Source organism: Anopheles nili, chromosome 3 (genome assembly GCF_943737925.1).
Source record: "Anopheles nili chromosome 3, idAnoNiliSN_F5_01, whole genome shotgun sequence".
NCBI lineage: Eukaryota > Metazoa > Arthropoda > Insecta > Diptera > Culicidae > Anopheles > Anopheles nili.
In genome coordinates this window covers 73830158-73855588 of record NC_071292.1, presented here as the reverse complement: position 1 = coordinate 73855588, position 25431 = coordinate 73830158, and the positions used below count along the sequence as shown (strand labels likewise).

Sequence of the window (25431 nt, the reverse complement as noted above, 5' to 3'; positions counted from 1 at the left end):
GGCTTTCATGACTTGGAATGACTCGTAGCTGGATAGTCAGCCCTGCATACGGAGGAGGATCAGATGAGATTTTAACCCGATACCATCGTGTGTATTTGCGGCATGTTAATACTTCGGCTATTGAGCCCCTCCAAGCTTAAGGATAAAATAGATTATTTGATTCATACATATTTGAATAAAACACATCAGTTTTATCAAAAATCACAAAGCATGGGGAAAATATATACAACATTCAAGCTCTGCTGAATTGATTGCGGATGCTGAATTCAAATGCAGACCCAGGAAACTGACTGTGCAATCTGTGCGAGCTAACAGCGAACGAACGAACTGGTGACACGCGATCCGGATGCGAATCCACACCACAGATCATCCAACCAACAGAATGTCCTCCAAAACAGCCAGTTCTGTGGACAAACGGAATCTAAAAATACCGAAAACCGTCAAACTGCGGCTGTAAGTGGCCGGCCGCAGCTCATTGTGTGGTGGGACTCGTGATTCACAGGGTTTATTTTCGTCACCGAATAACGAAAAAACAGACACCATGACGTGCACGCCTGCATCGGCATGCAAAGGAGGTAGCAATGCAAGTTGCAATCATTTCCCAACCCTGTTGTACATTTCCGAATTTGCATTTGCATCCTTCGGTTGGAAAATGAAATATTTTTGTATGAAATCGTTTTCGTATTGGATCGGAACAATTTCAACCCAGTGGTAGCATCGATGGAAAACTTCTCTGACTCTTCTTTTAACTTCAGCACATCTTATCCCGTCACTCCGTGACGAGTACATGTATCTAATTACCCTCGTTAATCGTACATTGTAGTCCAAAGCAATGCAACCGTTGGCAGGATTTTTTCGTTCACCTCCCAACCCCCTCACAGATCGACTGGTGTGCGTGTGTATCTCTGCATTTGTGGTTTTAAAAATAGTCAACAATTAATTTTCACCTACTTTTTACTGCGGTTGCATCTTTCGTAACGTTGCTAAAAATACACTTTCTTCACATCTTGAATCATTACTGATGCGATGTTGGCTCGGTGCTACGCTCACCACTCTTGCTACCTATGGAACAGCAAGTGGGTTTGATAGGTGATTAATATGATTCATCAAATCAGAACAAAAAACAACACAATGCACAAGCGACAAGAGACTTAGAACGTTCTTAGGTTGCATTAGTTTAGTTAGGAGTTTATATAAATCATCGCGGATGGTTTGATGATTGATGATTCTATTTTCGACCAAACTTAATGTTGGATTAAACAAGAGGTCGGCAAGTTAGAGAGTGGAAGAATTACGAATGTGAAAGCGATAATTTTTATCTTCAAATAATGATATAAAAGATCCTTGAATTACGGAAAACATCGCAAAAAGTTAAAATAAAATACCTGGCAAATTCGGTTTGATAAACATTGTCGAACGTCAGTTTTTTTTTATTGTTACACTAAACATTCGTTATCTTGCACGATGTATTTGCCTTATGCAATGGATAGAAAAGGTGAAGCAATGTCGCGAAACAATCACCCAACGAGATATTACACGTAGCGGCGATAAATACGTTGGTTGGGCACTGCCACCTGGAACTAAAGAGTGTTTGTGTGTTGTTCGTGGCAATTCATCATTTCGTTTACCGCAAGTGATAACAGATTGGTTTGCAAACGAAGGCTTCGAATGAGACGAGAACCCCGATAGACCTCCTCGAGAACCTTCAGGAGGCTCCCAAAAAGATTCACAGGTGCGCCCGACCGCAAAGCTACTTGTGGCCAAATAATCTACAAATTGCTTTCGACTGTAAAATCGGCGCGCGAACAAACGTTGCAAACACTGGATACTGGAACAGTATATTATGGGAAACGCAACAATACCGGGAGCAAATTGTAAGTTCCCGAATGTATGGCTACGGTTGGACAAACGCTGAAGACTTCCTAACGGGAAAGTTTTTCTAGCAGCTGTGGTCAAATGGCTTTCCTGCTATAAGCAATATTTGCCTGCGATTTCCAACGACAACGTACCATGATCCTTCTAGCAAACACTGGCGTACGTGTGCATGACGGAGAATTTATGAGGAAAGTGCTCAAAACTATCCTCTGTCCAAGCCACTTCCAATTTAATTACGACCCACCATCGGAACCACCCAGGCCAACGTTCCTCATGGAGTCGAAAACCACGACCCTAGAAACCCTAGAGTCAGTGTCCATCCACCGAAACGAAGGGCATACCGTAGCAGTGCACACGCATCGCCCCCGGGGCATTGTTGATGAGAAATTCGTATCTCCACGTACCATCGATAGCAGAACGGGTGCAATGTAACGCCATAGCCAAAGTCCAAGTCGGTCCAAACACGAATTTTCCTATCCCGAGAGACACACCGGAAACACTCCGCCCATCCAGTGAAGCCATAGGGCAAGGTGATGATTATGATAATGGCGGGAGGGTTCGAATTGTTGGCAATTTTCATCGACCTACCGTAGCGATCCTGTCCGCCCAACCGAGTGGGAGTATAATTTATCGATGGTTCAAACGGATTGCACATTCCGGGCTCACGAAATTATACACGTGAAATTAGCATTCGTCCGCCTCCAGGTCAGACGATTCGAAGCCGAAAAGGATACGCATTCGAGCACAAGCATTTGTGGTGCTGAACGTGCGCGATGGGTAAATATAAATACTGCTTAGTTAAACAGGGCGGTTTGCCCAACAAATCAACGCCATCGCAACAGTGGCTTGGTTCGGTTCTAATATGCGTTTCACGGGGTTTGATTTATGCCATCACGGTGCATTCAGGCGATAGGGAATGCAACCTGCATGATCGAATGCACCGGCAGGAGGCGGGCCATCGAAAGCCGACAATAATTACCATCTGTCGTGCAACAAATTGAATCCCATTACCGCGCCAATGATGCACAAGTTGCTTTTGGGTAATTGAAAACTATGATGCATCCCATTGTGGAATGTTCTAAACGCCAGGAAACGTTACAAATGATGTTTATTTCTTCAAATGGTGGAAATGCTCCCTTTCAATCGTTAATCGAAATAAATCGCAAAAAAGTTCAAAACAATGCATGTCATCTTGAAATATATTAATATTAAGGCTCCATGCCGATTGGTACGATAAATTTTACCCTCTCAAGAGGATGGAAAGTTTGTTAAGCGATTGTATCATAACGACCACAAAGTTCCTCGTTGCTTCATTCATCCAGCCAGTTTCCGAGTCGTACAAATTATCAATAAAACTGCCATGCATGTGTCGGATCTAATTACTGCTGCTCATCAAACCTAACTCACTGACGAAAGAATGGCGAGGCACACTACCGACAGCGCGGGATAGCCTAGATAACCGATGGCAAGCCAAGCACACCTCTCGTCGCGCCGTATGTGTGTACAGATTGAGACATGCCTGCCAGGCAAACGAGCAAGGACCTCCCGACGGCCGTCGACAAAAAGGTTGCCGCTTCTAAATTACTCACTTAAAAATTCATTCGTGACTACCAACCCTACCTCCAGTTTGAAGCTTTCGGTAAAAGGGTGGCAAAATAAAACCAACTCGCGTACTCGACCGCGGTGCATACTCATCGCGGTGCCATTTCGTGGTGCCCCATCGGTCGGCGAAGCGCACGCAAATGGCAACACACACACACATACAAAGTAGGACGAACACGTGTGTGTGTGTGTGTTTGCATGTGGTGTGCAACAACACCGCCAGAACAGCTCTCGGGGTGCCAGTTCGGTCAAGCAGCGGAAAACAAGGATGAGAGAAGGACATAAGCGTGAAGTGTCCTTTATCATGCTTGCACATGCACCGTGAGCCGCGGACGCCCCGGGGTCGGTTTCCCACGGGCAGGTGGTGGGTTGTGAAGGGCGCACACGCTAAGTTGACTCACACCTCCTGCCGAGGAAGGCGAAAGTCCCGCGCGCGCGAGCTTCCAAGTACTATAATTGTGACGAACCTCGCGGGAATCCGTTGGACGGTTAGAAGTCCTGGGTACCGCGGGGTTGCCCTTAGGAAGCGCGCGCGGATTATAGAAGTGGTAAAAATAAAGCCCTTTCCCCGCTCGCGTGACAGTCGCGCTTTCGTCATTTTGATTGTTTGGCTGTTGTGCCATGGTTCGAGCGCACGGGCGCGAAAAAAAGGATTCCATTGTTGTTCCGCTCTCGTTGACCCTCCCGTCACTTTGGTTCCTGTGAATGAAAAGCAAGGGTGAGAGATACTTCAACGAGCGGGTGTTTTTCTCTCTGTTTTATTTTTTTTCACGTTCTCCCGAACAAAGTCAGCAAAGAAGCGACGAGTTTCAGGGTTCTTGTCAGTGAAAGTGCGCTGCGCTTATTGTGATACTGGCTGGTGTATGACAGTTGCCTGTTATTTGCGCAGCCTAAAAACGTGAATTCTCAGAGGAAATGATAATTACGAATCCTATTCTAGGTACCGCAAACAAGTGCTCTCCTACTTCAACTGGTACAGCGTAATCTACGCACGTAGAATCTTGCGTTTTTTAAAGTCGCCAGGCGGAGTTTTGTGTCGCAAAAATCTCTTTCGCAGGGAAAAAGGCTGGCACGTTGTGGGATGTTTCATAAGCAAACGAGCGTGCAAATGCCAAAGCTGGACGGTAGGTGGTGGTCACAAAGGACGATGAGCAAAGGGACGTTCATCGTTCCAGATCCTCGTTCCAGTGGTTCGAGTCAGCATTCCTAGACTGCGGCTGACTGGAACGTCACCAGGGTTTGTTAGCTCCAGGGAATCCGTGGAATGGCACAACAACAAGAGAACCTCGAGCTCCTGTCAAAAGAACAGCAGGACTCGTTCGTCCCCAATTCCGGACCTTCGTTGTGGGTTGGATTTCATTGATTTCTCGGCAGTAGCATGTCGCATATCCACACCGACCTGATCCCGTCTACCCAAGCACCCACCCAGGAAGCATTACGGAAAATATGCTCATGAATAACGATTATTAAATTCGGGTTTCATTTGCTCGTTTTTATTGCATCTTTCACCCGCCGGGAGGGTGGGCTTTGGTTCTCCAACAGCAGGCGCTCTTCCATTTTCTGAGCCCGGTAGCTAGGTCGCAACATTCGACGTCATTTGCATGCGAAATGGCAACGGGGCGGTACTGCCTTCGGCTACTGCTGCTGTTGCTGCTGCGGTGGACACTCTGCTAGAGGCGCTCAAAATTCTTCATCATTCCCCAAGTCTTGGGACAACTTTAGAGCCAAAATGGTTTCAATATTTTCATGCTAAGCCGCCCTATCGTGTCCCCCGCGCGTCATCTTAGCTCCATCAATCACAAACCCAAAGGTCATTTCACAGCTTATGCGGCCACAGGCAAGCATTGTCAAGGTGTACCCATCGATAGCCATGTTGAACGGACTGTCGTTCTCCAAAAACGACCAAACAGGGAGCCACATTCCATGCTGGCAAATTATATCGATTATGAAAAGTTTTTTCCCCTCGCACGGGCAGGCAGAAATAGTGCGCAGGGTAGCTCTCTGTTTAAAGTTGTGTTGCCAATCTGTGTGCGGCAGCGGTAAACCGAGAACAAAACCATCGCAAATGAACTCCGCAAGCCGAAACGATGGAGAAGCATCGAAACATCGCATCCGATTATGTGCCTGCCGGTGGGTTATAAGGATTTTTCCGTGTGTCTGTTTTTTCTTCCTTTTCTTCAATTGCTTTACCTCCTGCAACGAAACGACGTTGGCTTTGGTTGCGAAAGTTTCTTCAATACGTTCGCAGAGTTCACCAGGCCGTTCAGCGCCTTTACTCATGTTGTTTTTTTATGTTTTGCGAGCATGAACAACCAAGGCAGCGAACGTAAGTACATATAACAACGTGACTACAAAAGGCAAACTTTAATTTACTGCAACTTCGTTGCAATTTTCTGCACATATGACGGGTGAAGCCTACGACACGAGATAACTTGATTTTATTAATGAAGCGAGAGCCACGCGAATAAAGTGGATCTGGTTATGGTGTCTAACGCGACCAAGTCGTTCAACAACAATAGCTTTGGTGTGTATTCCATTATTCCTTTTATATTTTCCACTAGATATTTTTGGAAATTTTATCGATAGAATAGCGAATTTACAATCAAAAAGGAATGTTGACTTTGTGCAAAATGTGCAAGGAAAAAACTATTGAACGAACAGGAACCCTATGGCGTGGATTACACATCAGTGGATGCGCGTGCATCATGCCAACAAGATATTGCGGGCTGCGGCTGGAACGCATCGCCAAGGCCTTCACGTTATGGTGATATGCATGATAGTAACGCACAAGACAGCGTGCGGGCATACAAAAGACGCTCAATCTCGGCCTTCAAGAAGAAGTCACCGTATGGATTCATTTGGACGTGCTCCAAAGGGCGTGGTACGGCGTAAAGCACTCGCAAGCTCAACGGTGGCTCAAAAGAGCAACGGCTCTGTTATCTTCCTGCATCGGAACAACCAGCAAGGACCAGTGGGGAGCCATCCTCGGTAGAACCATTGACAGGAAAGCCGACAAAACGGAAGTCTGCCAGTCGTGCGGATGAAACCGCGGCGCCACGGTACGCCCCAGAGCGTCGCATAATCTGCGCCTCATGCCAAGATCAACAACACACCGTGCAAACGACCCAAGGTCGTCCGTTGGAACAAGCTTCAGCAAACACGCCCCAGCCAGTGGCAGCGTGCGGGAAATTTTCGAGCGAACAAGGCACATTGCCCAAACAGGAGGACGTTACTGTCATCATGCCGTTTTAATTACGAATGGAGAAATCCAACAAATTATTTAGCTTACTTCCGCAATTACCCTTTCTTGGTCCTAATGTCTCACGTGGCCTGGAATTGACATTCAAAGCTAAGCGAGTTTATTGCAACGTTTTTATTAGGAGACTTTCGCGGAACACGTTGGTTCGCTATTCTTTTAACATGCGTTTGCTAATGCAATACAGCTGTCGTGAAGCAGAAAATTCATTGCTTACTTTGTTGCATACATCTAGGCGACAAAGGTAGCGTAAGGACGAATTAATGGCAGTACACATAGAAAATAAAAATAGATTTTTATTTTATTAATCTGATTCTTTTCCTGAATTATGATAAAACACAGATAAAACAAACAATATTTGGACATCAAGTTACTGCTTGATTTGTATATGAGAACTAAATGTTCCTTATTTAATCCTTATTTATTCAAAAGACGTTCCAAAACTCACTGGAATTGAGTTCGCTTAAGATTTAAACAAACATTATTAACATGAGCAAATCAATGGATCCATAATTATAAAACTGTTTGTTATAATTTGCCACACAACAATTACTATATTGTGCACTGGTAATCACATTTAAATGTATGCCACGCAACGCTGTTTGACCGTGGCGACCAGTGCATGCTTCAACGCCTCAGGGTCGGCATGTGCGAGTCGGAATCAATTCTAACAGCCAGAACATACTGGTTCAATCATTACGACGGTGCGCTGGAAAACTTCCGATCCATACGGGATGGCATGAAAGTAATTGCAATTCACGGGGCAATCTCGTGTAATTGCCACCACTACAAACCACGTGAAAAACTATGAGGATCTGCAGCAAACTGCCACGTTGACGCAGCGGAAAAATATGCAAATAACCAATCAGCATGCATGCACTCTCTCAACGGAGCTTCGGTACCACAAAAACCATGCAATTGTGAACGTTGCGTGTAGAAAGAAAAGCACACCCAGCGGCTTTCACGCACCATCGCCGTTACACGCACCCAAAACCAACCTGTGCGACCTTTCAAACCAAGCGAAACAATGCCAGGCCAACGCGTGAAGCACAAAGCAGGGCTTCCGCTCGCACCAGGAAAGAAAGCTTACATCAACGAACACGAGATGGGAATTCGGGTTTCTCGGTTGCGTGAGTGCGTCCCTCTCCGTCTCTCTTGGTTCCTGCGAGTCTCGCCGAACGTTACGTGTTGGATGATGCTTTCCCACTTTTCCCCCTTCCCAGGTCTTTCGGTCCATCGAAAGGCGCATCACGCGGCTTCAAGGATTCTGCTGTTATGATGGAGGCACCACGGGAATTCCCTGCACGACCGGTGCTCGATGCACGCGGCCACAAGCGCAGCGTAACGGCACACATTTTAGGGTAGAACAAAAAGCAAACATACCGAAAACTCACACCCTTCGCACCGCACACATCAACCCTTTGCTTGCCTTTGCAGAACAAGGGTTTCATCGCAGGTCCTGCGCCACACGTGGCCACGAGAATCCATAAACGGCGGGCGGTAAAAAGTTGGATTAATTTTCTGAATTATAGCGCCCATTAATTTCCATATTACATAATTATACGTCGGGCACGAGGGGAGCGCGATGGAGATGAAGAGGGGCGAGTGCTTTGGAGCATTTGCACGTACGAGCATAATACGCGGTTTGACCTCGCCTTTCACACACGTGCGCACGCCATTCGCTTTTGCGACTTGTTCGAACGTTCAGCACAGGTAAGAAGACTTCACTGGATCTGGCTCCATCGCCTAACTGCATACTCGGCGAACTCGTGCGTACGGTGGTTCGCAAGGAGACGTACAAGGCCGTACGAGGGCGGTCGTCTTGGGAGTCGATCCTTAGGAGCCAGTGAGGATTATTTTCGATAACGCCACGGAATGGGAATTTTGGGACCATTTTACATAAGCAACAAGCAAGCCCAGTGGGAGCATTCTCTTCTTTTCATAACGATAGATGATAATTGACTTTAAGGAACAATCTATTTATAAGTCATTTTCAACTCATTTAAGGCGTCAGCAAATGCTCAGCTTATTGAAAATCTGAGACGCTACAGAGGCAAACTGACACTGATGGACAATTTTAAAATAAAAAACCGTCCCACTTCGTCAAATGCAATCTAGTCGCATTTTCTCGGAAGTAGATCCTTAATTTAAATAAAAATAAATATTCAAACACCAATCGAAACGATTTCTAGCTTCTAAAAATTCACACAAAAACGTGCATCACTCCAAACATCCACTTCTTTCTCGGAAAGGCAGGTGAATGTATTGAAAGCATCCGATGTGGAAATTCAACACTCAATCGTAAAATATAAAGCTTGGCCAAAAGGGGTCCAAAATTGAGTTTCCGTCCAGTGAAGCACATCCTACACGACACATCCTTCCCGGACGTACGGTCGACCGTCCACCGGCTTCGATATGGCATGTTGCACATTCTAATGAAATTGTCATTCAATTAGAAACTGCAGCATTGGCCGGTCCGGTTCAACGTCACAGTTCATCGGGAGAGTGGTTGACCGAATGAAAAAGAACAACACCCAAAAAAAAAGCGAGAGAAAAGGCCGGTAGCATTTCGGTTTCTGTTTTATGGACCATATTGGGCAATCGAAACACAGAACGCTCTGACACACAATTATTGGCAATCCGAGCGACTGTACCGGCATATGTTTCCCGCAAACCGAAACGGCGTTGATAAAAGACTTGCTCGGGTGGAGTGAAAATTCCAATAAGCAAGGACGTTTCTATAACCGCCACCGAAGCGGTTAGTTGCGTGAGAAATGTTTCATTTCAAAGCAGCCATTTACGACGACCGACTTGAAGATCGCTGAAATGAACGATGGGATTAAACTATAATATTTAAATGGAAACATATATTTTTCGTTTGCTTTTCCGTTCGTTCCCGGCTCGGCCGAAATCAACCCGCAAGCATAATCGAATCATTAATCAACAGCTCCTCGACCGGAATCTCTCCTTTTTTCTTCTACGAGTAAGGAACTTTGCAAACGACATAAATAAAACACCACCACGAGCGGTGGGTCCAAAGACAATCTTGATTAGCGACACGCAAAAATACACACACACACATACAGGCCAAGCCGGAAGGCGAGGGAGAAATGAACTTGAAGAAAATAATGTTCTCACAAAAGGTTTTGTTGGAGCTTTGGCCGGGCTGTAGTCGGTACCTTTGCCAAAAGGCCCATAACGGTCCAAATATGCGCTGAGCACGCGTCCACGCGGTTGAACACCGTGTGGCATTCCGTGCGCCGAAACGTTAGCTTCCCCTTTGGCCAACCCCTTTTCAAAAGGAACCACAATTCCAAACGAGCGCGGATAGAATCCTTAAGAAAAGAAAAATAACATAGCCCCCTCGACCACTATCGGAGCTTCAGTTTGTTCTTTAGCTTTTCCGTTTAAGCTCAAGAAGGCGATATAGGAAGTAGATAGATACACAACAACAAGACCACATGCGCCACAGAGACCTGCAACAAGGACATCCGAGGCCTTCTCAACGCCCGACCACAGGATTACGCGCTGGTTCGCTGCTTTGTTGATGAAGCATTAATTTGCATATGCCCCGGACGCCCAAAAATCCGCGCACAGCGTCGTGATGTTGGCGAATTTGCGGTATGATTTCGCCGTTTTTTTTCTCTCCATACTTCCCGGCGACCTTTGACCTCGTAATGAGGTACCAATGGAAAGAAACGGAGTGCGAGGCGGAATCTCCCACTGCTTCTACTTAAGAAAATTACATTCTCCTTCCGCAAGTTTTTTTATTCGATAGAATAAAAGCGACATATTTAGCGTACAATATCGCCAGGAATGTCTTTATTCATGAAACTTGCTACAGTGTGGGGGAAAAAATGTGTAGAAATGGAAGCTTCTGCACAGTTTTTGTTTGACTCAAAATATTACAGAACAATTTGTCGTAAAGTATTGCAGGACACGTCAAAAAATAAATGAAGAACAATATATGGACAAAAAAAATGCTATGGCACAACTTGTTCATTATTTTATAACATTTTCTTGTTACAGAAATATTTTTTTTAACAATTTCCCACTTGCAGGTCTTGATATAAATAAATTTTGGTTTCCGCAACGGCCTCCCCCATCAACTTAAAGGCGCGTGGAAAAGAAATCATGTTTAAACCGATGCAAGAAGCCGGTTGAAGTTACCGGAAAGCGGGTGGTGTGAATAATGATTACGATGAAACGGGCGTAAAGGCATGTAAAACTATTAACTCACCTGTGCGAACTGACGGTGGCAGCAGACGGTGGCATCCTTCGAAAACGGCGGAACGGCGCACTCGACGATAGACGGATGGATGAAAATAAACGACGGCCTCGTAAATCAGAAGCCGGGAAAGTGTACACTGCCAGATCGACCCTCCCCTCGCCCAGGTGAGACTGGGGGAGAGATGTGATCGTTGCAGGCACACCGACGACTCCTTTGCTCGATGAACTACGTAACTGGAACATGTCGGAGCTGGCGAGCTGATGAGGAACTGTCCAAACGACAGCACGATGCGACGACGTTGCATTTCGCGTGTTTATTTGATTTTTAATTCGCTTACACTCTTCGACTGGTGTTTTTTCTACCTATCTCTTTTTTTGACCTCTCTATTTCTCTATCTCTCTCTCTCTCCTGCTTTTAACGACCTAAATGCCTTGTTCGTCACAATTTTTAATTCGTGTAATGGATGCTTACTAAAGAACGTACCGCTCTTCCATACATTACTCGAGCTAAGACATTTTCCCGGTCTCTGTTCGTCTCGACCGTATCAACATGACGTTTCCGTTTTTTTGCTTTGGGATATGATCACTACTACGAGCAAGCGGCAACCCGGAGGAAAAGGTTCACGAACGACTAACGGACCAGCCGAACAGCCACGATGGGGAAATTATTCAATAAAGTATTTTAATTGGCATCAGACGCGCTCAAGCCCTTGTCCGGCGTGTCCGTGTCCGGATGAACCCTTCTTTTTTTATTCAAAACTCAACCAACTGAAGTACCATATGGAATGCGACCTGAGCAAAAAAAAAGGACGAAGCTTGGGATTTTTGAGAAATTAAATCCAACTGGTCCGCAATACGCCAAACCCTTCAACAAAGCGCGACCGAAAGCCGAGGTGCCATTGTAGGCAAGCAGAAGAGGGGATTACTTTTTTCACAGCCCTTGATTTTGTGCATCCACTGATTTATAATCCTCGGAAGCGGAGCAAACCCATCGCTTCTGAGCTTGGCAGTGGGCCCAATACAGCGAACCTTGCCAGCAAAATAACGTAAAAGGAGAGAAAATTTAAAGTCGGAAACGACACCAAAGCGTGGTAGATTCAAAAATTAAAATGCGCACATGTGCGACGAGAAAGGACGAAAAACTGCACCAAAAAGCCATCACTCGCAGGAAGAGGAGTCCGTCGAATTGAACGAGCCAAAAAAAACATTCAACTCGTTCCGTTGGTTTTATTCCTCACGCCAGGTTCCAAAGGAGCCGACCACAGACGGAACCCGAAACTCACCCGGTCCGAGGGCGCTTAACGCAATTAAAACACATTTCACCTTTTTCACCCCAGGACTCGATAATGATCGACCGTTTCCAGGACTCCTCACCTGCGAAGGCGATGGAAAGGTCGCGAGATGAGCGCGCGAGTGCAATTAAGAAATTAGATCTCCCGACGGTTGTGGGTGGCGCTGCGAGCAATTAGTGAAGTTTTACTCCCCTACGCTAGGCTAGGGATTGCGAATGAAAATGCATGCCCACGCGGATAACAAAGCAGAGTAGTGAAAAGTCCTCACTCTTTTTCCCAATGCCGCGAGGCGCAACTCGCAAACCGGACAATTGCCGCACTAATTGTCTTTCGAGGAAAAACTTTTCTCCCGGTTTGCCCAAGAGAAGCGGCGTGAAACGCATCGCAAAAATGTGCCACCCGAGTTTTCTCGCCCACCAAAGCCTTCACACCAAACCTTTGCCAGGACTCGCGGATGCGAAAACAGACCTAGATCAAGGAAGAGCAAAAAAAAGGATTTAACCGGTACGATTTTCGTTCGACCGAGTCTGATCCTTGATCCTTCTCTGGCCCACCAGACCCATCCAATAATCGCTCGAACGCACTGGCACAGAAATTTGGACCGACAGGACAAGGTAAGGCAACAAAAAAAAGCCAAACCAACAAACAAAAAACCAACCAACAATAATAAAATAGACCACTTCCGAAGAAAATCATCGATCGCTGCGGAACGAACGGAATGACACGGGTGGTCCGGGTAAACTCGGGTTAGCCCTAGTGAGCCAGGGTTCCTTCGGACCGTTTGGAAAGAATAAGAGGCTCCACACAGCAGGATATATTAGGCGGATATGGCTCCATCCATGCAAGGATGACGAAAAATGGACAAAACGATCAATAAAACCGTCCGCCGGACGACGACACGGTCTCGTTGACACGGACGCCCGCGTCCGGGACGGTCCGCACCGAACCGGCCCTTCTCCCCGAGCCCAACGAGGATGTTGGGCCAAACCACCCCAATTCACCGGCGACCCCTTCGCCCCGAGCCCCAATCGCGGACGGAATTAGAATGCCACTGATTGGAGCCGGATTATTGATGTTAACTGCGATGCGAGTGGATAGGGAGAGGAAAGTGTGGGAAGAAGAATGGTGAGAGGGCGGGAAGAAGGCGGAGGTCACCGTTCGATGTTGGCCCGGGTTTTTAGCACGGCTCGTAAAGATGACAAAACGGAAGCGGCCCGGGCCAGCAACTCAAGCGTCTATTCGAATCCGTGTTTCTTTTTTTTTCAAGAGGATGTGCGAAACGGCATGAGATAAAGGAAACCAGAGGTGAGATGCAAGGTGGTGAAGAAAATCCGTAGGAGGATTTGCAGATCCCAAGCCCGCACCACATCCATCCCAATCCATTTCATAGAAGCGACCCTCACCCACGTAGGTCTCTCGTTTAACGAAAAAGGGGAAAAGCGAAACAGACAACGAAGAAGAAGAAGAAACGCGAAAACGAAGCATCCGAATAGGACCACCCAGGACAGCGCAACAACAACACGGAAAAATCAATTCGCTTTTCACACATGTGATATGATTTACGTGCGTGTACAAAATACACACCACCCAGCGTCACCTTCCTCGGCAGCCACCAAAAGCCTCAAAGGAATTGAGGAGCCTACCCTCTTTTCCGATCCCCGCACCATTCGCTCGTGTTCATAAATTATTGATTGATTATTTAAATTCGCAACAAATCATTTTTCGAGCGCGCGCACACACACACGCAAACACCGCTGCTCGTTACCAGGAGCGTTACATGGCATTTGCATGACGGAAATGAGCTCTAATAGGAAACCGGGAGGGACGATAAACAATTGATTGGAGTTGATTGTTGCGTGTGTCGGAGATGAAAAATGGTGTGAAAAGTTTTTATACAATTTTTATCCTCCTCGCCCACAAGGCGGGTGGGTGTAAAGTTGGCTTTTTAACCACGTCACTCTTTTTAAGATATGACTCAAAATCACACGTAACGTAATCTATAGTTGATCGAGCTAAATTGTCATTCCGTTCTGATAATACAAAAATTCATTCATTCCGCGAAACTTTCGCAAGCTTAGGACCAGAAGCAGAAGAGCTTCATTACTAAAACCAGGTTCGCGCCCGTTTTATGGACCCATTTCCTAATTATGCCCCGCTATTTTAAATCAATACCGCACCGCTTTCCGGCGCCTATCCGATAGGGGATCGAAATGAAAGTTTTTCACGTATCCACGCCCTCATCAAGGGCTCGTTTGCTCATCAGTGGATGGGATCGTTCCATGGTTCATCTCGCCATCGGGAAGCTAAAATCCCTTGCGTTAGCGAAGAACTTTGGCGCAAAAATGCTCCGAGCCAACCTTTAGACAGCTCATCCAAGAGCAGGAGTTCCGCCGCCCGGTGGTTGGGAAGGATAGACGACCCGACAACCACCACAGGATCCACGTCCACTTACGAACCTAATTACCCAGCAAAACCCATTAACCGTTAGACCGGTACTAATGAAACGTCAACATACGTACCGCGGGTGCGAATGAGTATCTCACACGGACTCTATGCGGGAAAGGACTAGGCCAGGGTGGGTGCAGGAATGGACGTAGAGTGGAAAGCGGCTCTCACCTGTACACGGCCGGTTCCTAATCAGTAAACATTGATGGAAAATCCCAACAAACTTCCATTTGCCTCTTACCGATCCCGAAAGTCCTTTGCTCCTTTGTTTCCTTGTTCTCTCCCTCTCTCGCTATCTCTCTCTTGTAGAAGAAGGGTAAGTCAGAAAGCTGCCCACGTTCCCAATTTGACATACAAAATTAAACAGAAAGAAAATTCTCCCTCCATCCTCCTCCGACCATAAGTGACAAACGGTGCTCCGTAACCGACCGCAGTATCCTTATCCCGCCGTTGCCGCTTGCAAGCTCGATTTGATCCGTTGGTTTTAGTTGTTGTTTTCCACATTTTCATTTCTATTTGTAGCCATTTTGTATTACTCTTTGCAGCGCCTATCTCGTTTTTTGTTTTCGTTTTATCTCATCAACTTTTGTTTACAGTTCTGTGCTCTTTTCATTTCGTTTCTTACTTTCTAGACTGATTTATGTCATTAGCTACGGCTGTGTTTAGCTTTTTGCTTTCTTTGTTTTGACAGATTTTTGGTTTCTTCTTGCGTTGTATGTAATATTGAACATGTTCTCAAATTTGAAATTAAAAACCTTAGTTTTGTTAAAAAAAATAAAAAAAATAATCCTCTCCCTCTTTGTATCTTCCCCCAATAATGTCCATTCGTTTCATATCTGTTTTTATCATCGCTTACCATCCTCGTGATTATTTCCAACTCGTTTGAACACTGTCGCTTGTTCGGTTTGTTTTTTTTTTCTTGAAAGTATCGCAGTGAATAAAACGATAAATTTCATTTGTTTTCCTTTCGCAACATCGTCCTGGCGTGGGGTATGTGTCGCGCAAATCGGTTTGCTTTAAATTTGATACTCCTTTGCCGCGTTAGTGAACCGAGCTTTGCCTACATTTCGTTTCGGGTGCGCTGCTGTGACCGGTCTTTGGCCGCGAATTTCCCGGGCATTCTCAGCCGGCCGGCGGAGTGGCGGTGGAAGAAAATTATATCATTCCTGACGCTTCTCCTCCTCCACCATCGGTTTCCCCACAGGGCCACCAATACCCGGCCTACCCACCCACTCAGTGCCCCATGGGTTTCCTTTTCTTCTTCATTCCCAAGCCTACGGGCGGGCGATTTTCCAATGTGTAGTTGAGCGCGAGCGACCGAGCACCATTTGCCCCCTCGCGGAATTAAATGGTCGAAAGGAAAATTCGCTTCCTCACCTATTCCATTCCCCTTCTCCACGGGGAGGTTGGTCGTGCGCTTCTTTTGCACAAGAGAAACACACTGTTTCGATTTCATTCCCGCCTTTGGAGAGGTTGTCGCCATCGTCTTGGTCTCTACTGTGCTGTCCCCCGACGGCTAAGTTTAATGTGCACTCTCATGTTGTATTTTTGTTCTTTTTTCCACCCACTTTTTCCGCCAACCCGAACCTCTGGTGTTTTTCTTCGTAACACCCGCTTCCGCACCATGGCGAGGTTGGAGGTTGTGTTTCTATATGTGTGTGAGTGTGCCTTTTTTTAATTCTACTGCTTGTTTGGCATGTCACTTCCTCGGGGAGGGCAAGAAGGAGGTGACCGACCAACGACAGAAATCGACTATGATGAGGATGATGTTGATGATGATGATGATGATGAGGTTAGCGAAGAGCGGCACGGCAGCTCGTTCGTATGTCGGAGGTTGACGGTGGTTAAAAAGCAAATACCACCCACCACAGTCCTCTCGCATGATTTCCCCATTCCCATGCGACACACTCACACACATTTTCCCGGCAATGGGGAGGAGGCGCCAATGGGTCGTGGCTAAGGCACGAATTTTCCCCTGATAATTATAGAATTGAGCGAAAATTTCTCGGTGACATTTTGGCATTTTCGATAGCGCACAACCCACCGTTGCACGGTTCTCCTTTCGGTCACCGGCTGCACCGGCCAGAGGTGTACCCAAGCGACCCGTGCCGAGGGGAGATACCCCTTGATACACACCCCCATTCAACTTCCCACTCAACCAACAGCGGAGATATAAACCGCCCACCGAACCGAGCAGGGCAAATAGTGTGGGATTGGTTTCAAATTTTTGATGTTTTCATTTGCGCTGCTTTGGTTGATTTGCCGTTTTGGTCGTGCCTTTGCCCAAAAGCAACATAAAGGTGGGCTATGAAAAAGCAGCCTGTCCCGGCAGAAGTGCAAGGAGCAAGAACTAATAAGGAAATGCGCACGGTTCACGGTTTGCCGGACAAAACACACACGAGCTCAAGTCGTGTCAATGTGGGATGATCAACATTGCAGCGACCGAAACGAAGCTATTTTTCCCGGCTCTATGGTTGATTATGCATACGATCGTGGTTATTCGATACAACAGACGATGCAACGAATGGAATGTATTTCGATATAGCGTTTTGAAGGCACATCGACCATGTGCCTTAATTATTAGGTAATTTTGTGCAACAAATCCCCGATGCACTTCCCATGCAAGGCTCGGGAAAACCCCGCCACAGAACAAATCGACGATCTAAAAAACTTACGCTGCACACCGCAATCAGCAATCTGGGGTAAGGTTGTTGGTTTAACTCTCTCACTCTCTCTCTCTCTCCCTCTCTTTCTCTTGTTTTTAATACTTCACAACATCTGTTTGCCGCAGCGTTGCACACGAACTGCAGCCGGCACTGGGGCTGGTTGTCGGAACCACCTGGGGATTCTTACACTCGCGGCCTGCTTTGGCGGAGTTTTCACGCCGATGCTGTTTGATGTCACACCGGGAAGGACACACGGGTTCGCACACTCACGCACACACGCACCGATCAAAACTGTGCCAAACGAAGGTAAAAAAAACCGCCGAACGATTCGCACACTTACGCGGGCGTCGGTGAAGGAAGGGAAAACACTCGCGATGCACTTACCGGGAGGTGCAGGGTTGGGACGGTGCGGTCACACAACGCAATCGTGCACTAGCACTCGCACACTCGCGCACAAACACCGATGCTCGAGGGGTGGACGAGGGACAAAACGGGGGATGAGCCGCCGCGAAAGGGGGATTTGAGTACGCAAACACTGCAGCAGCCTGTGAAAAAAAGGGAAAAGAGAAGCGAATAAACAACGCGGGGTTATCGCAAACGACATCCGTCCGAATTCCCAATATGGGCTTTCCTTCAACCACCCCCAAGGAGACGGAAAATCGCGGTCAAATGGGGGATGAGAAAAATGCTTTGTTCCGTGATTCAATTCGAGTGCCCACTTTTCACGAGCCCTTAATGTTGCCGAACTGTTCCGGTCGCTGCACGCACGAAGCGGTCATTTCAAAACGGCCAGCCAGCGGATTTTGGTGGGGTGAGTTTGTCGCACACATCGAGATGATTTTGCCGTTTCATCTCGCTCACAGCTCACGCACTTCGCTCACTCAGTTCACTCGTTCTCACTCGACACACTACGGTTGCTCCGGGGGTTTTTCTCACCGACCGTACGGTCCTCGTGTTCGTCGGGGAAATGGGACCACGTTGGTGGAAGGGTGGTTCACAGGAAGCACGGGATACGGGATGCTGCGGCGGAACCACCCGGTAGCATCTTGTGGGAGATGGTTTTACGAAAAGAAGCATAAAAAAGGCATCGCTCTGCCCGGGAAAATCAGCTGAAGCTGATTCCCAGAATCCTGGCTGACGAGATTTCCCGCGGATGAGCCACCCCGCCCCACACTTCCCATTCCCCAGTACGGTGCGATGTGAATGTGTATGAGCACGGTGTTTGTGTGTGCAGATCACTCTCCTTCTGCAGAAGGAACAACACACGACGCGAGACACGCACGGTATTCGATGGCTGGCCGGGATACGCGAGCGAGAATATCTTCTGCAGACACACGGTTGCTGCTACTGCTGGTAAGGCTGGTATCAACTACGAGAACGCGAGTGCGCCTCATCTCAGCAACCCGCGAGCGCGCGCAAGCTGTCAAAGTGCCCCGCGAGAACCGGGACTACGAGAGAGCAGCTGAAAGGGAAAAGCACCAGGGGGTGTCTCGGGGTTGGTGTAGTAGGCGGCCCCGACCGGACGGGATTTACGTTCGTCCCGTCTACTACGGCGCGTGGAGGTGAAGCGGGAGTCACTAGGCTGACGGGATTCCGGTGACACGACCCCAAAACCGAGGGTAATTGAAGGGCTCCATATCGCAGCAGTTGACAGTGCTCCATCGTCCTCGATCTCAGCAGGCTCCCGGAGGCGCGTGTGCCTGGGGATTCGATGTCACCTCTACCATCTGCCTTTCTTCGTGGCTTTACACGAGGGTTTTTTATTCTCTTCACCCCTCGGTGGGATCACCAAGGAGGTTCGATTAAAGATGATGAGATGAGAAGAACGCAGATAGTGGGACACCTGCTTTGGACCCTTGTAGGCTGGATTGCGCGTGTGATGGTTGCCTTGTTTCGTTAGTTTGTTTTCCTTTCCTGGTGGGCTGGCAGTTCTCACCCAGTACGGCTTACCAGCTAGCGCAAAATCTCGCGGAAAAACGCGGAGCCATACAAACACGCATGCACATACACGAGGCACACGCACCATCCCTTATAAAGCGTGTTCCTCTCTACGCAATGCTTCTGGCAGCCTCCCCACCAGTACGATGGATGGGGACGAAATCCTCCTAAAAGAGGCCGGCCCTTCCACTTCTCCCTACCACACCATCTGCCTCACGCTTCAAGCGACGTCTCGCCAAGGCCAGCGAGAAAGAACTCGGTCAAAAAAGCGAACCACAACCAACTTCTTGCCTGCACACCGCACACCGGGGACACTTTTTCGCACGGCGTCACGGACGGTAACTTTAAACGTGTGCGTGGGAAGGGGAGCGACAGGCTACGGTTCCTTTCCGGGACGGATTTTCAGACTCCCGCGACGCGTTTTGCGGTCACCTTTCTGGCTGGTTCGAATCGCAACCCCGTAGCTCAGACAATCGCAAAACTCAGCCCGTGAAAACGCGCCACACGCACAGGGTACAGAACGGTCGACTTTTGTGGCCACCCGGGCAAACAGACACTGACACACACCACACGGTCAAGCACGGGCTGAGTCGGAGTAGCTCGCGTACGAATTGCTGCACTGAGGAACCCGTCGTGTCGTCGTCGGTCCTGGCCGTTTTGTTGTGTCGTGGGGCGCGAGCAGCGAGCCTCGACACTCGAACTGTCCGTTGTTTAGCGGGTGCGTACCTACCACGCGATACTACCCGGGAACGATGCAGCTCTTATCGGGAATTTCGCAGCGAGGCTCGGAAACTGGATGTAGATAAATTTTATTGTATATATTGCATATTGCAATACGATCAAGCTAGTCTTTCCTTCAAAGTATCTGCGAGCTAGGTCGGGTCATGAGGGTTTTTCTTTCCGCCATGTTGGTCTGTGCTTTGACAATCGCCAGATGAGTCAATTGCTTAAATACTTGCTCTAAAAATCGGTTGTGATAGAGCGAATGAACAAAAGAATGAAAAATATATCAAAACAATAGATATGAGTTAACTATTCTTTTCGATAGTGATCACGTCATCTAGAGAATGTAACTTCCTGAGATGAACAAACGCTTCTACGAATATAAATCGGTAGAGGAAAGCAAAATTATAGTTTCTTTTTCCTTTTATAATACTAAAAATTATTGCAATGCGTAATTCTTTTTAAAAGTGTATTTCAGCAATGCTAAATAAATATGAAATCAATTTAATGCATCAAATTATAGGTTAAACACAATTTAGATCATTTGTACTAATCGATCAATGTTTTTATCGTTTTCACCGTATGTTGGATATTCATACAATGCCGACAGCTGTCAAAAACGGTGTTTATTCTCAAAGAAAAAAAAAAGAACGCGCGTTCTTTTTCGATTAATAGGAGCGAAAAGTGTATGTACGGCATTTAATTGTTTTCATCACTTAAACAAGCCGACTAGTGCATTTCAATATGAAGCTGGTCAGGTAAGCTTTCCAAGAGCATTGTGCGCTAGCGCAAAGTGTGTTATTTGTCGCGATTTACACCGTCCGTTCAAAGGACGCGCATTATAACCTCAATAGAATTTCACTGAACCGGTGTTGATTTGTTTGCAGATTTTTGATGAAACTCAGTCACGAAACAGTGACCATTGAGCTCAAGAATGGAACACAAGTTCACGGCACCATAACAGGGGTAGATGTTGCGATGAACACACATTTAAAGGCAGTGAAGATGACGATCAAAAATCGTGACCCAGTGACACTGGATTCGCTCAGCATCCGCGGCAATAACATTCGTTACTACATTCTGCCAGACAGTTTACCACTGGAAACGCTGCTGATCGATGATGCTCCAAAGACGAGAGCAAAGAAACGTGAAGCTAATCGCGGAGGACCCCGTGGTCGGGGAAGGGGAACGCGCGGTGGTCGAGGCGGCCCTCGGGGTGGTCGTGGTGGTGGTCGAGGACGTGGAAGACGCTAGATGTGATCACTGGTTGGATCAAAACCACCGCACGCATTAGCCATAAGAGATGAGATCGAAAACATTTACGTTAGGAATAACTTTCATTTGTGTGGATATTACAAACACAAAAGGAATACAGTTGTAACACGAATAAGGATTACTTCTCATCAGCCGGAATGTGTAGTTTACTATGCTATTTTCAGTTAGTCACACTCCGTTTACTAAAACGTACAGACCGTAAACAAGAAAGCAAATAAAAAATAAACATGCTGCCACTACGAATGTTTTGGAATTTTCCTTGTGCATCAGCTTCAACTGCTCTTCGTTAGTTTCAAGTAGCTTGTTGATTTCTTTTAGCTCAAGCGACATTTCACGTCTTCGATCTTCGGGAAGTGCGGGATCATTCAACTTCTGCTCCATGCGTCGTAGGCGCTCTCGCAAGGAAGCAATCGTGTCGTTCGTGACATCAATCTGTAACGAAATTACGATATAATAATCATGCTCACTATTCTTACACAGCAGTTTTTGCGCTACCTGTTTTTGATATGAACAATGCTCCATGTCAAATGTAAATAAATACCTTTAACTTTTACTTTGCCTAACGCTGTTTGCGTTTGAGTTTCTTTGATATGAATATACACTAAATCGGGCCATTCCATGCAACACACAATGGCAATTCTTGACAACACGTGCGCTAACCTTGCACGTTGTAAAGGTTTCGCCATGCACGCACTATGGCACTGTCACTTTCTGTTGTCAAAGCGGAAGCGTAAATACAAAAGTGTGCTTTCAAAACGATTGATCTTAAGTATTAAAGTACACAAAGTTTTTACGTCTGGTGGCATCAATTTTGTTACAATGTCGCTGCAAATCACCAGTTCCACAGAAGGCCAGCTTCAGCTACATTTGACCACTAAGCAGAAACAGTATGTATTAATCTTTGCCAACGTCTTCGATGAGCTATAACCGGCTTCAATTACGATGCGGTGTTCATTATAGGTATGCTGTTCCGGACGTTCCGTACTCGATTCGAGCGAATGTAGGGTGCAACGAATTGAATATACTCCTTGACACACTGCTGAAGGATTCCGGTAAACAAGATACCGGCAAAGTGCAGTTTGATTTTCTGTTCAACGGGGAGTTTGTAAAATCCACACTTGCGCAGCATTTAAAAGAACGTGACATCTCGTTCGAAGATGCAATTGAACTTGAGTATGTAGAGCGTTATCCAGCTCCGGAACCACAGGACTGTTTACTGCACGACGATTGGGTATCAGCGGTGCAAGCGAAGGATGGTTGGATACTCACTGGAACGTATGATAACACTGTTAATCTGTGGAACACTAAAGGCAAGCACAAACTCACTATTCCGGGTCACGTTGCACCCGTCAAAGGGGTGGCGTGGATCTCACTAAATGATCAAACAGGAGTGTTTGCCACTGCCAGTCATGACCAAACCGTTATGCTCTGGGAATGGAATGTCGCCGCAAATTCCGTAGAATGCGTACACGTTTGCAAAGGACATGAACGTGGGGTCGGCTGTGTTTCCGCGAATCCTTCGAAAACGCAGATGGCAACAGGCAGCATGGACACGATGTTAAAAATTTGGTCTACTGAGCTCCAAAGCGACAAGAGCGAACCGTCGGCTAATAAAAAGGCAAAATTAGAGCAAAATAACGTTCGCACGCCGGTTTGTACCCTGGCGGGACATCGAGAATTCGTCTCCGGTGTACAATGGATCGATGATTCAACGGTGGTCACCTGTTCATGGGATCATACGATCAAGCTTTGGGATCTTGCACTTGGTGGTATCAAGTCCGAGTTCAGTGGAAACAAGTCATTTTTTGATTTGAGCTATTCTCCATTAAATGGAATGATTATAACGGCCTCACCCGACAAGAATCTTCGCTTGTACGATCCGCGATCTAAACGTAAGTTCCTTAGTGTAGCTTTACGTACACGCTATAGCAATTAACGCTACATTTGAATGTTTTCAGATGGTAATTTGGTTAAAAACACATACCTTGGACATTCACAATGGGTTCAAACATGTTGCTGGTCGACAACTAACGAGTACCTATTTGTTTCTGGAGCCTACGACAATCGCGTCAAAATGTGGGATTATCGCTCTCCAAAGGCACCGGTGTTCGAGCTGATCGGCCATGAAGATAAAGTACTTGCCTGCGACTGGTCGAATCCGAAGTATATCCTATCTGGCGGATCGGATAACGCGGTACGCGTTTTCAAGTCGAAAATTGCGGTTAACAATAAGAATGATTAACCAGTTTGCTAATATTTACAAAGTACGTAATAATTCTACAAAATAAACCGAAAGAATATGTAAAACATTAACGCATCCCTTGATTCTGCATTTTAACCTTCTCAGCGAGATGTCTCACTATGAATCGCGCGATTCAATCTGTCACATGAGAAAGCAAGCCAATTTGACGTTTCTTCTCTCAATGAGGTTGCAACAATTCGTAGGAAAGAAACATATTTTACAAAAAATCATCGCGGTGAACAAGTAAATATCTTCGCGGGTGTGTAACTTAGCATTTCTGTATAATAGCTTGTGGTTTTCAGGACGAAATGCGTGATATCAGTTCCATGGACGTCGACCCCCCGCGAGGGGAAGGATTTCGGTCGTACTATGTACAAAAAATCGAAGAGCTACAGCTAGTCGTGGCGGAGAAGAACCAGAACCTGCGTCGCCTCCAGGCTCAGCGTAATGAACTCAACGCTAAGGTTCGAATGCTCCGCGAGGAACTGCAACTGTTGCAAGAGCAGGGTAGCTACGTGGGTGAGGTGGTCAAGCCGATGGATAAGAAAAAGGTCCTCGTCAAGGTACATCCGGAGGGCAAGTTTGTTGTCGATATCGATAAAAACATCGACATCAACGACGTGACGCCAAACTGCCGTGTGGCGCTACGCAACGAAAGCTACACCCTGCACAAAATTTTGCCAAACAAGGTTGATCCGCTGGTGTCGCTGATGATGGTAGAAAAGGTCCCCGATTCCACCTACGAAATGGTTGGAGGTTTGGACAAGCAGATCAAGGAAATCAAGGAAGTGATCGAGCTGCCAGTCAAACATCCGGAACTGTTCGATGCTCTCGGAATCGCCCAACCGAAGGGAGTATTGTTATACGGTCCTCCAGGTACGGGCAAGACTTTGTTAGCTCGTGCCGTAGCACATCACACCGAGTGCACGTTCATTCGAGTATCAGGCTCAGAACTGGTGCAGAAATTCATCGGTGAAGGGTCGCGTATGGTGCGCGAACTGTTCGTGATGGCCCGAGAGCATGCGCCCTCCATCATATTTATGGACGAAATAGATTCTATCGGCTCGTCACGTATCGAATCTGGCAGCGGTGGTGATTCAGAAGTACAAAGAACCATGCTGGAACTTCTAAATCAACTAGATGGATTCGAGGCAACAAAGAACATCAAAGTCATCATGGCGACCAATCGCATTGACATCCTTGATCCGGCCCTTCTGCGTCCAGGACGCATTGATCGCAAGATCGAGTTCCCTCCACCAAATGAGGAAGCTCGCTTGGACATTCTGAAGATCCATTCGCGCAAGATGAACCTTACTAGAGGAATAAATCTGCGCAAAATAGCAGAGCTAATGCCTGGAGCTTCTGGCGCTGAAGTGAAAGGTGTCTGCACGGAGGCCGGTATGTATGCGTTGCGCGAACGCCGTGTGCACGTTACTCAGGAAGACTTTGAAATGGCTGTGGCGAAGGTGATGCAGAAAGACTCGGAGAAGAACATGTCCATTAAGAAATTGTGGAAATAATCTCCATTTCGGTGTTCTTTTAATCCCGGCATGTTGCGAATTGTCGCTTTTCATTGTAACCACTAATAAAATATAACTGGTTGTTTATGACCAGCCTGTGAATACTTATTTACTTACATATCAAGCATAACGCCCGCCGGTTGCTACCGCAGGAGAATCCGAAACACGATCGAGGCCGTCCGCATCCACTCAAATATCACAGCACCAACACTTTCTTTTCATCTCAATTTGATTCCAAACTTCCGCAAGAGAATAAGTTAAAAAGGCTCGATGGGTTGGATCCTTTGGTGCCATTTTAGTAACATGGCCAATTCATTGGAGCCTGGTGATACTAATACGGTGCACAATAGTAAGGCTATCTTACAAC

The 25431-nt window shown here is 46.8% G+C and overlaps 5 protein-coding genes across 6 annotated transcripts in view; 3 read left to right on the top strand and 2 right to left on the bottom strand.

Annotated features, from left to right (window-relative positions):
- The window catches only part of LOC128725441 (neurocalcin homolog), a 102027-nt gene extending 84216 nt beyond the window's left edge, over nt 1–17811 (bottom strand). The window contains exon 1 of one of the 2 annotated variants that reach the window (XM_053819184.1): nt 17751–17811. The gene's annotated coding sequence lies outside the window, so the exon portion shown is untranslated. Of the gene's footprint in view, nt 1–17375 lie in introns of both variants that reach the window. The other variant, XM_053819183.1, reaches the window with a different exon arrangement.
- LOC128725440 (ribosome biogenesis protein WDR12 homolog) lies at nt 14843–23570 on the top strand. The gene is made up of 4 exons (XM_053819182.1): nt 14843–14853; nt 22142–22189; nt 22263–23194; nt 23261–23570. Exons 1-4 carry the CDS (start codon nt 14843–14845, stop codon nt 23542–23544), a joined length of 1275 nt encoding a protein of 424 aa, XP_053675157.1. The 3' UTR covers nt 23545–23570.
- LOC128725443 (probable small nuclear ribonucleoprotein Sm D1) lies at nt 20749–21531 on the top strand. The gene is made up of 2 exons (XM_053819186.1): nt 20749–20785; nt 20915–21531. Exons 1-2 carry the CDS (start codon nt 20772–20774, stop codon nt 21279–21281), a joined length of 381 nt encoding a protein of 126 aa, XP_053675161.1. The 5' UTR covers nt 20749–20771; the 3' UTR covers nt 21282–21531.
- LOC128725444 (uncharacterized) lies at nt 21424–21883 on the bottom strand. Its single transcript, XM_053819187.1, has 2 exons — nt 21798–21883; nt 21424–21734 (listed from the first exon to the last, which is right to left on the bottom strand). Exons 1-2 carry the CDS (start codon nt 21822–21824, stop codon nt 21471–21473), a joined length of 291 nt encoding a protein of 96 aa, XP_053675162.1. The 5' UTR covers nt 21825–21883; the 3' UTR covers nt 21424–21470.
- A 268-nt stretch (nt 23571–23838) lies between the features above and the next one.
- On the top strand, nt 23839–25160 carry LOC128727304 (26S proteasome regulatory subunit 8). The gene has a single exon (XM_053821198.1). The coding sequence runs from the start codon at nt 23853–23855 to the stop codon at nt 25062–25064; it is 1212 nt and encodes a 403-aa protein (XP_053677173.1). The 5' UTR covers nt 23839–23852; the 3' UTR covers nt 25065–25160.
- Nucleotides 25161–25431: the final 271 nt, after the last annotated feature.

Coding starts and splice junctions, on each gene's coding strand:
- LOC128727304 (XM_053821198.1), top strand. CDS start 23,853: ATGCGTGATATCAGTTCCATGGACGTCGACCCCCCGCGAGGGGAAGGA.
- LOC128725444 (XM_053819187.1), bottom strand. CDS start 21,824: ATGGAGCATTGTTCATATCAAAAACAG. Junction 21,735..21,797: donor ATTGTTCATATCAAAAACAG/GTAGCGCAAAAA, acceptor ATTTCGTTACAG/ATTGATGTCACGAACGACAC.
- LOC128725440 (XM_053819182.1), top strand. Junction 22,190..22,262: donor TTGACCACTAAGCAGAAACA/GTATGTATTAAT, acceptor TGTTCATTATAG/GTATGCTGTTCCGGACGTTC. Junction 23,195..23,260: donor GTACGATCCGCGATCTAAAC/GTAAGTTCCTTA, acceptor GAATGTTTTCAG/ATGGTAATTTGGTTAAAAAC.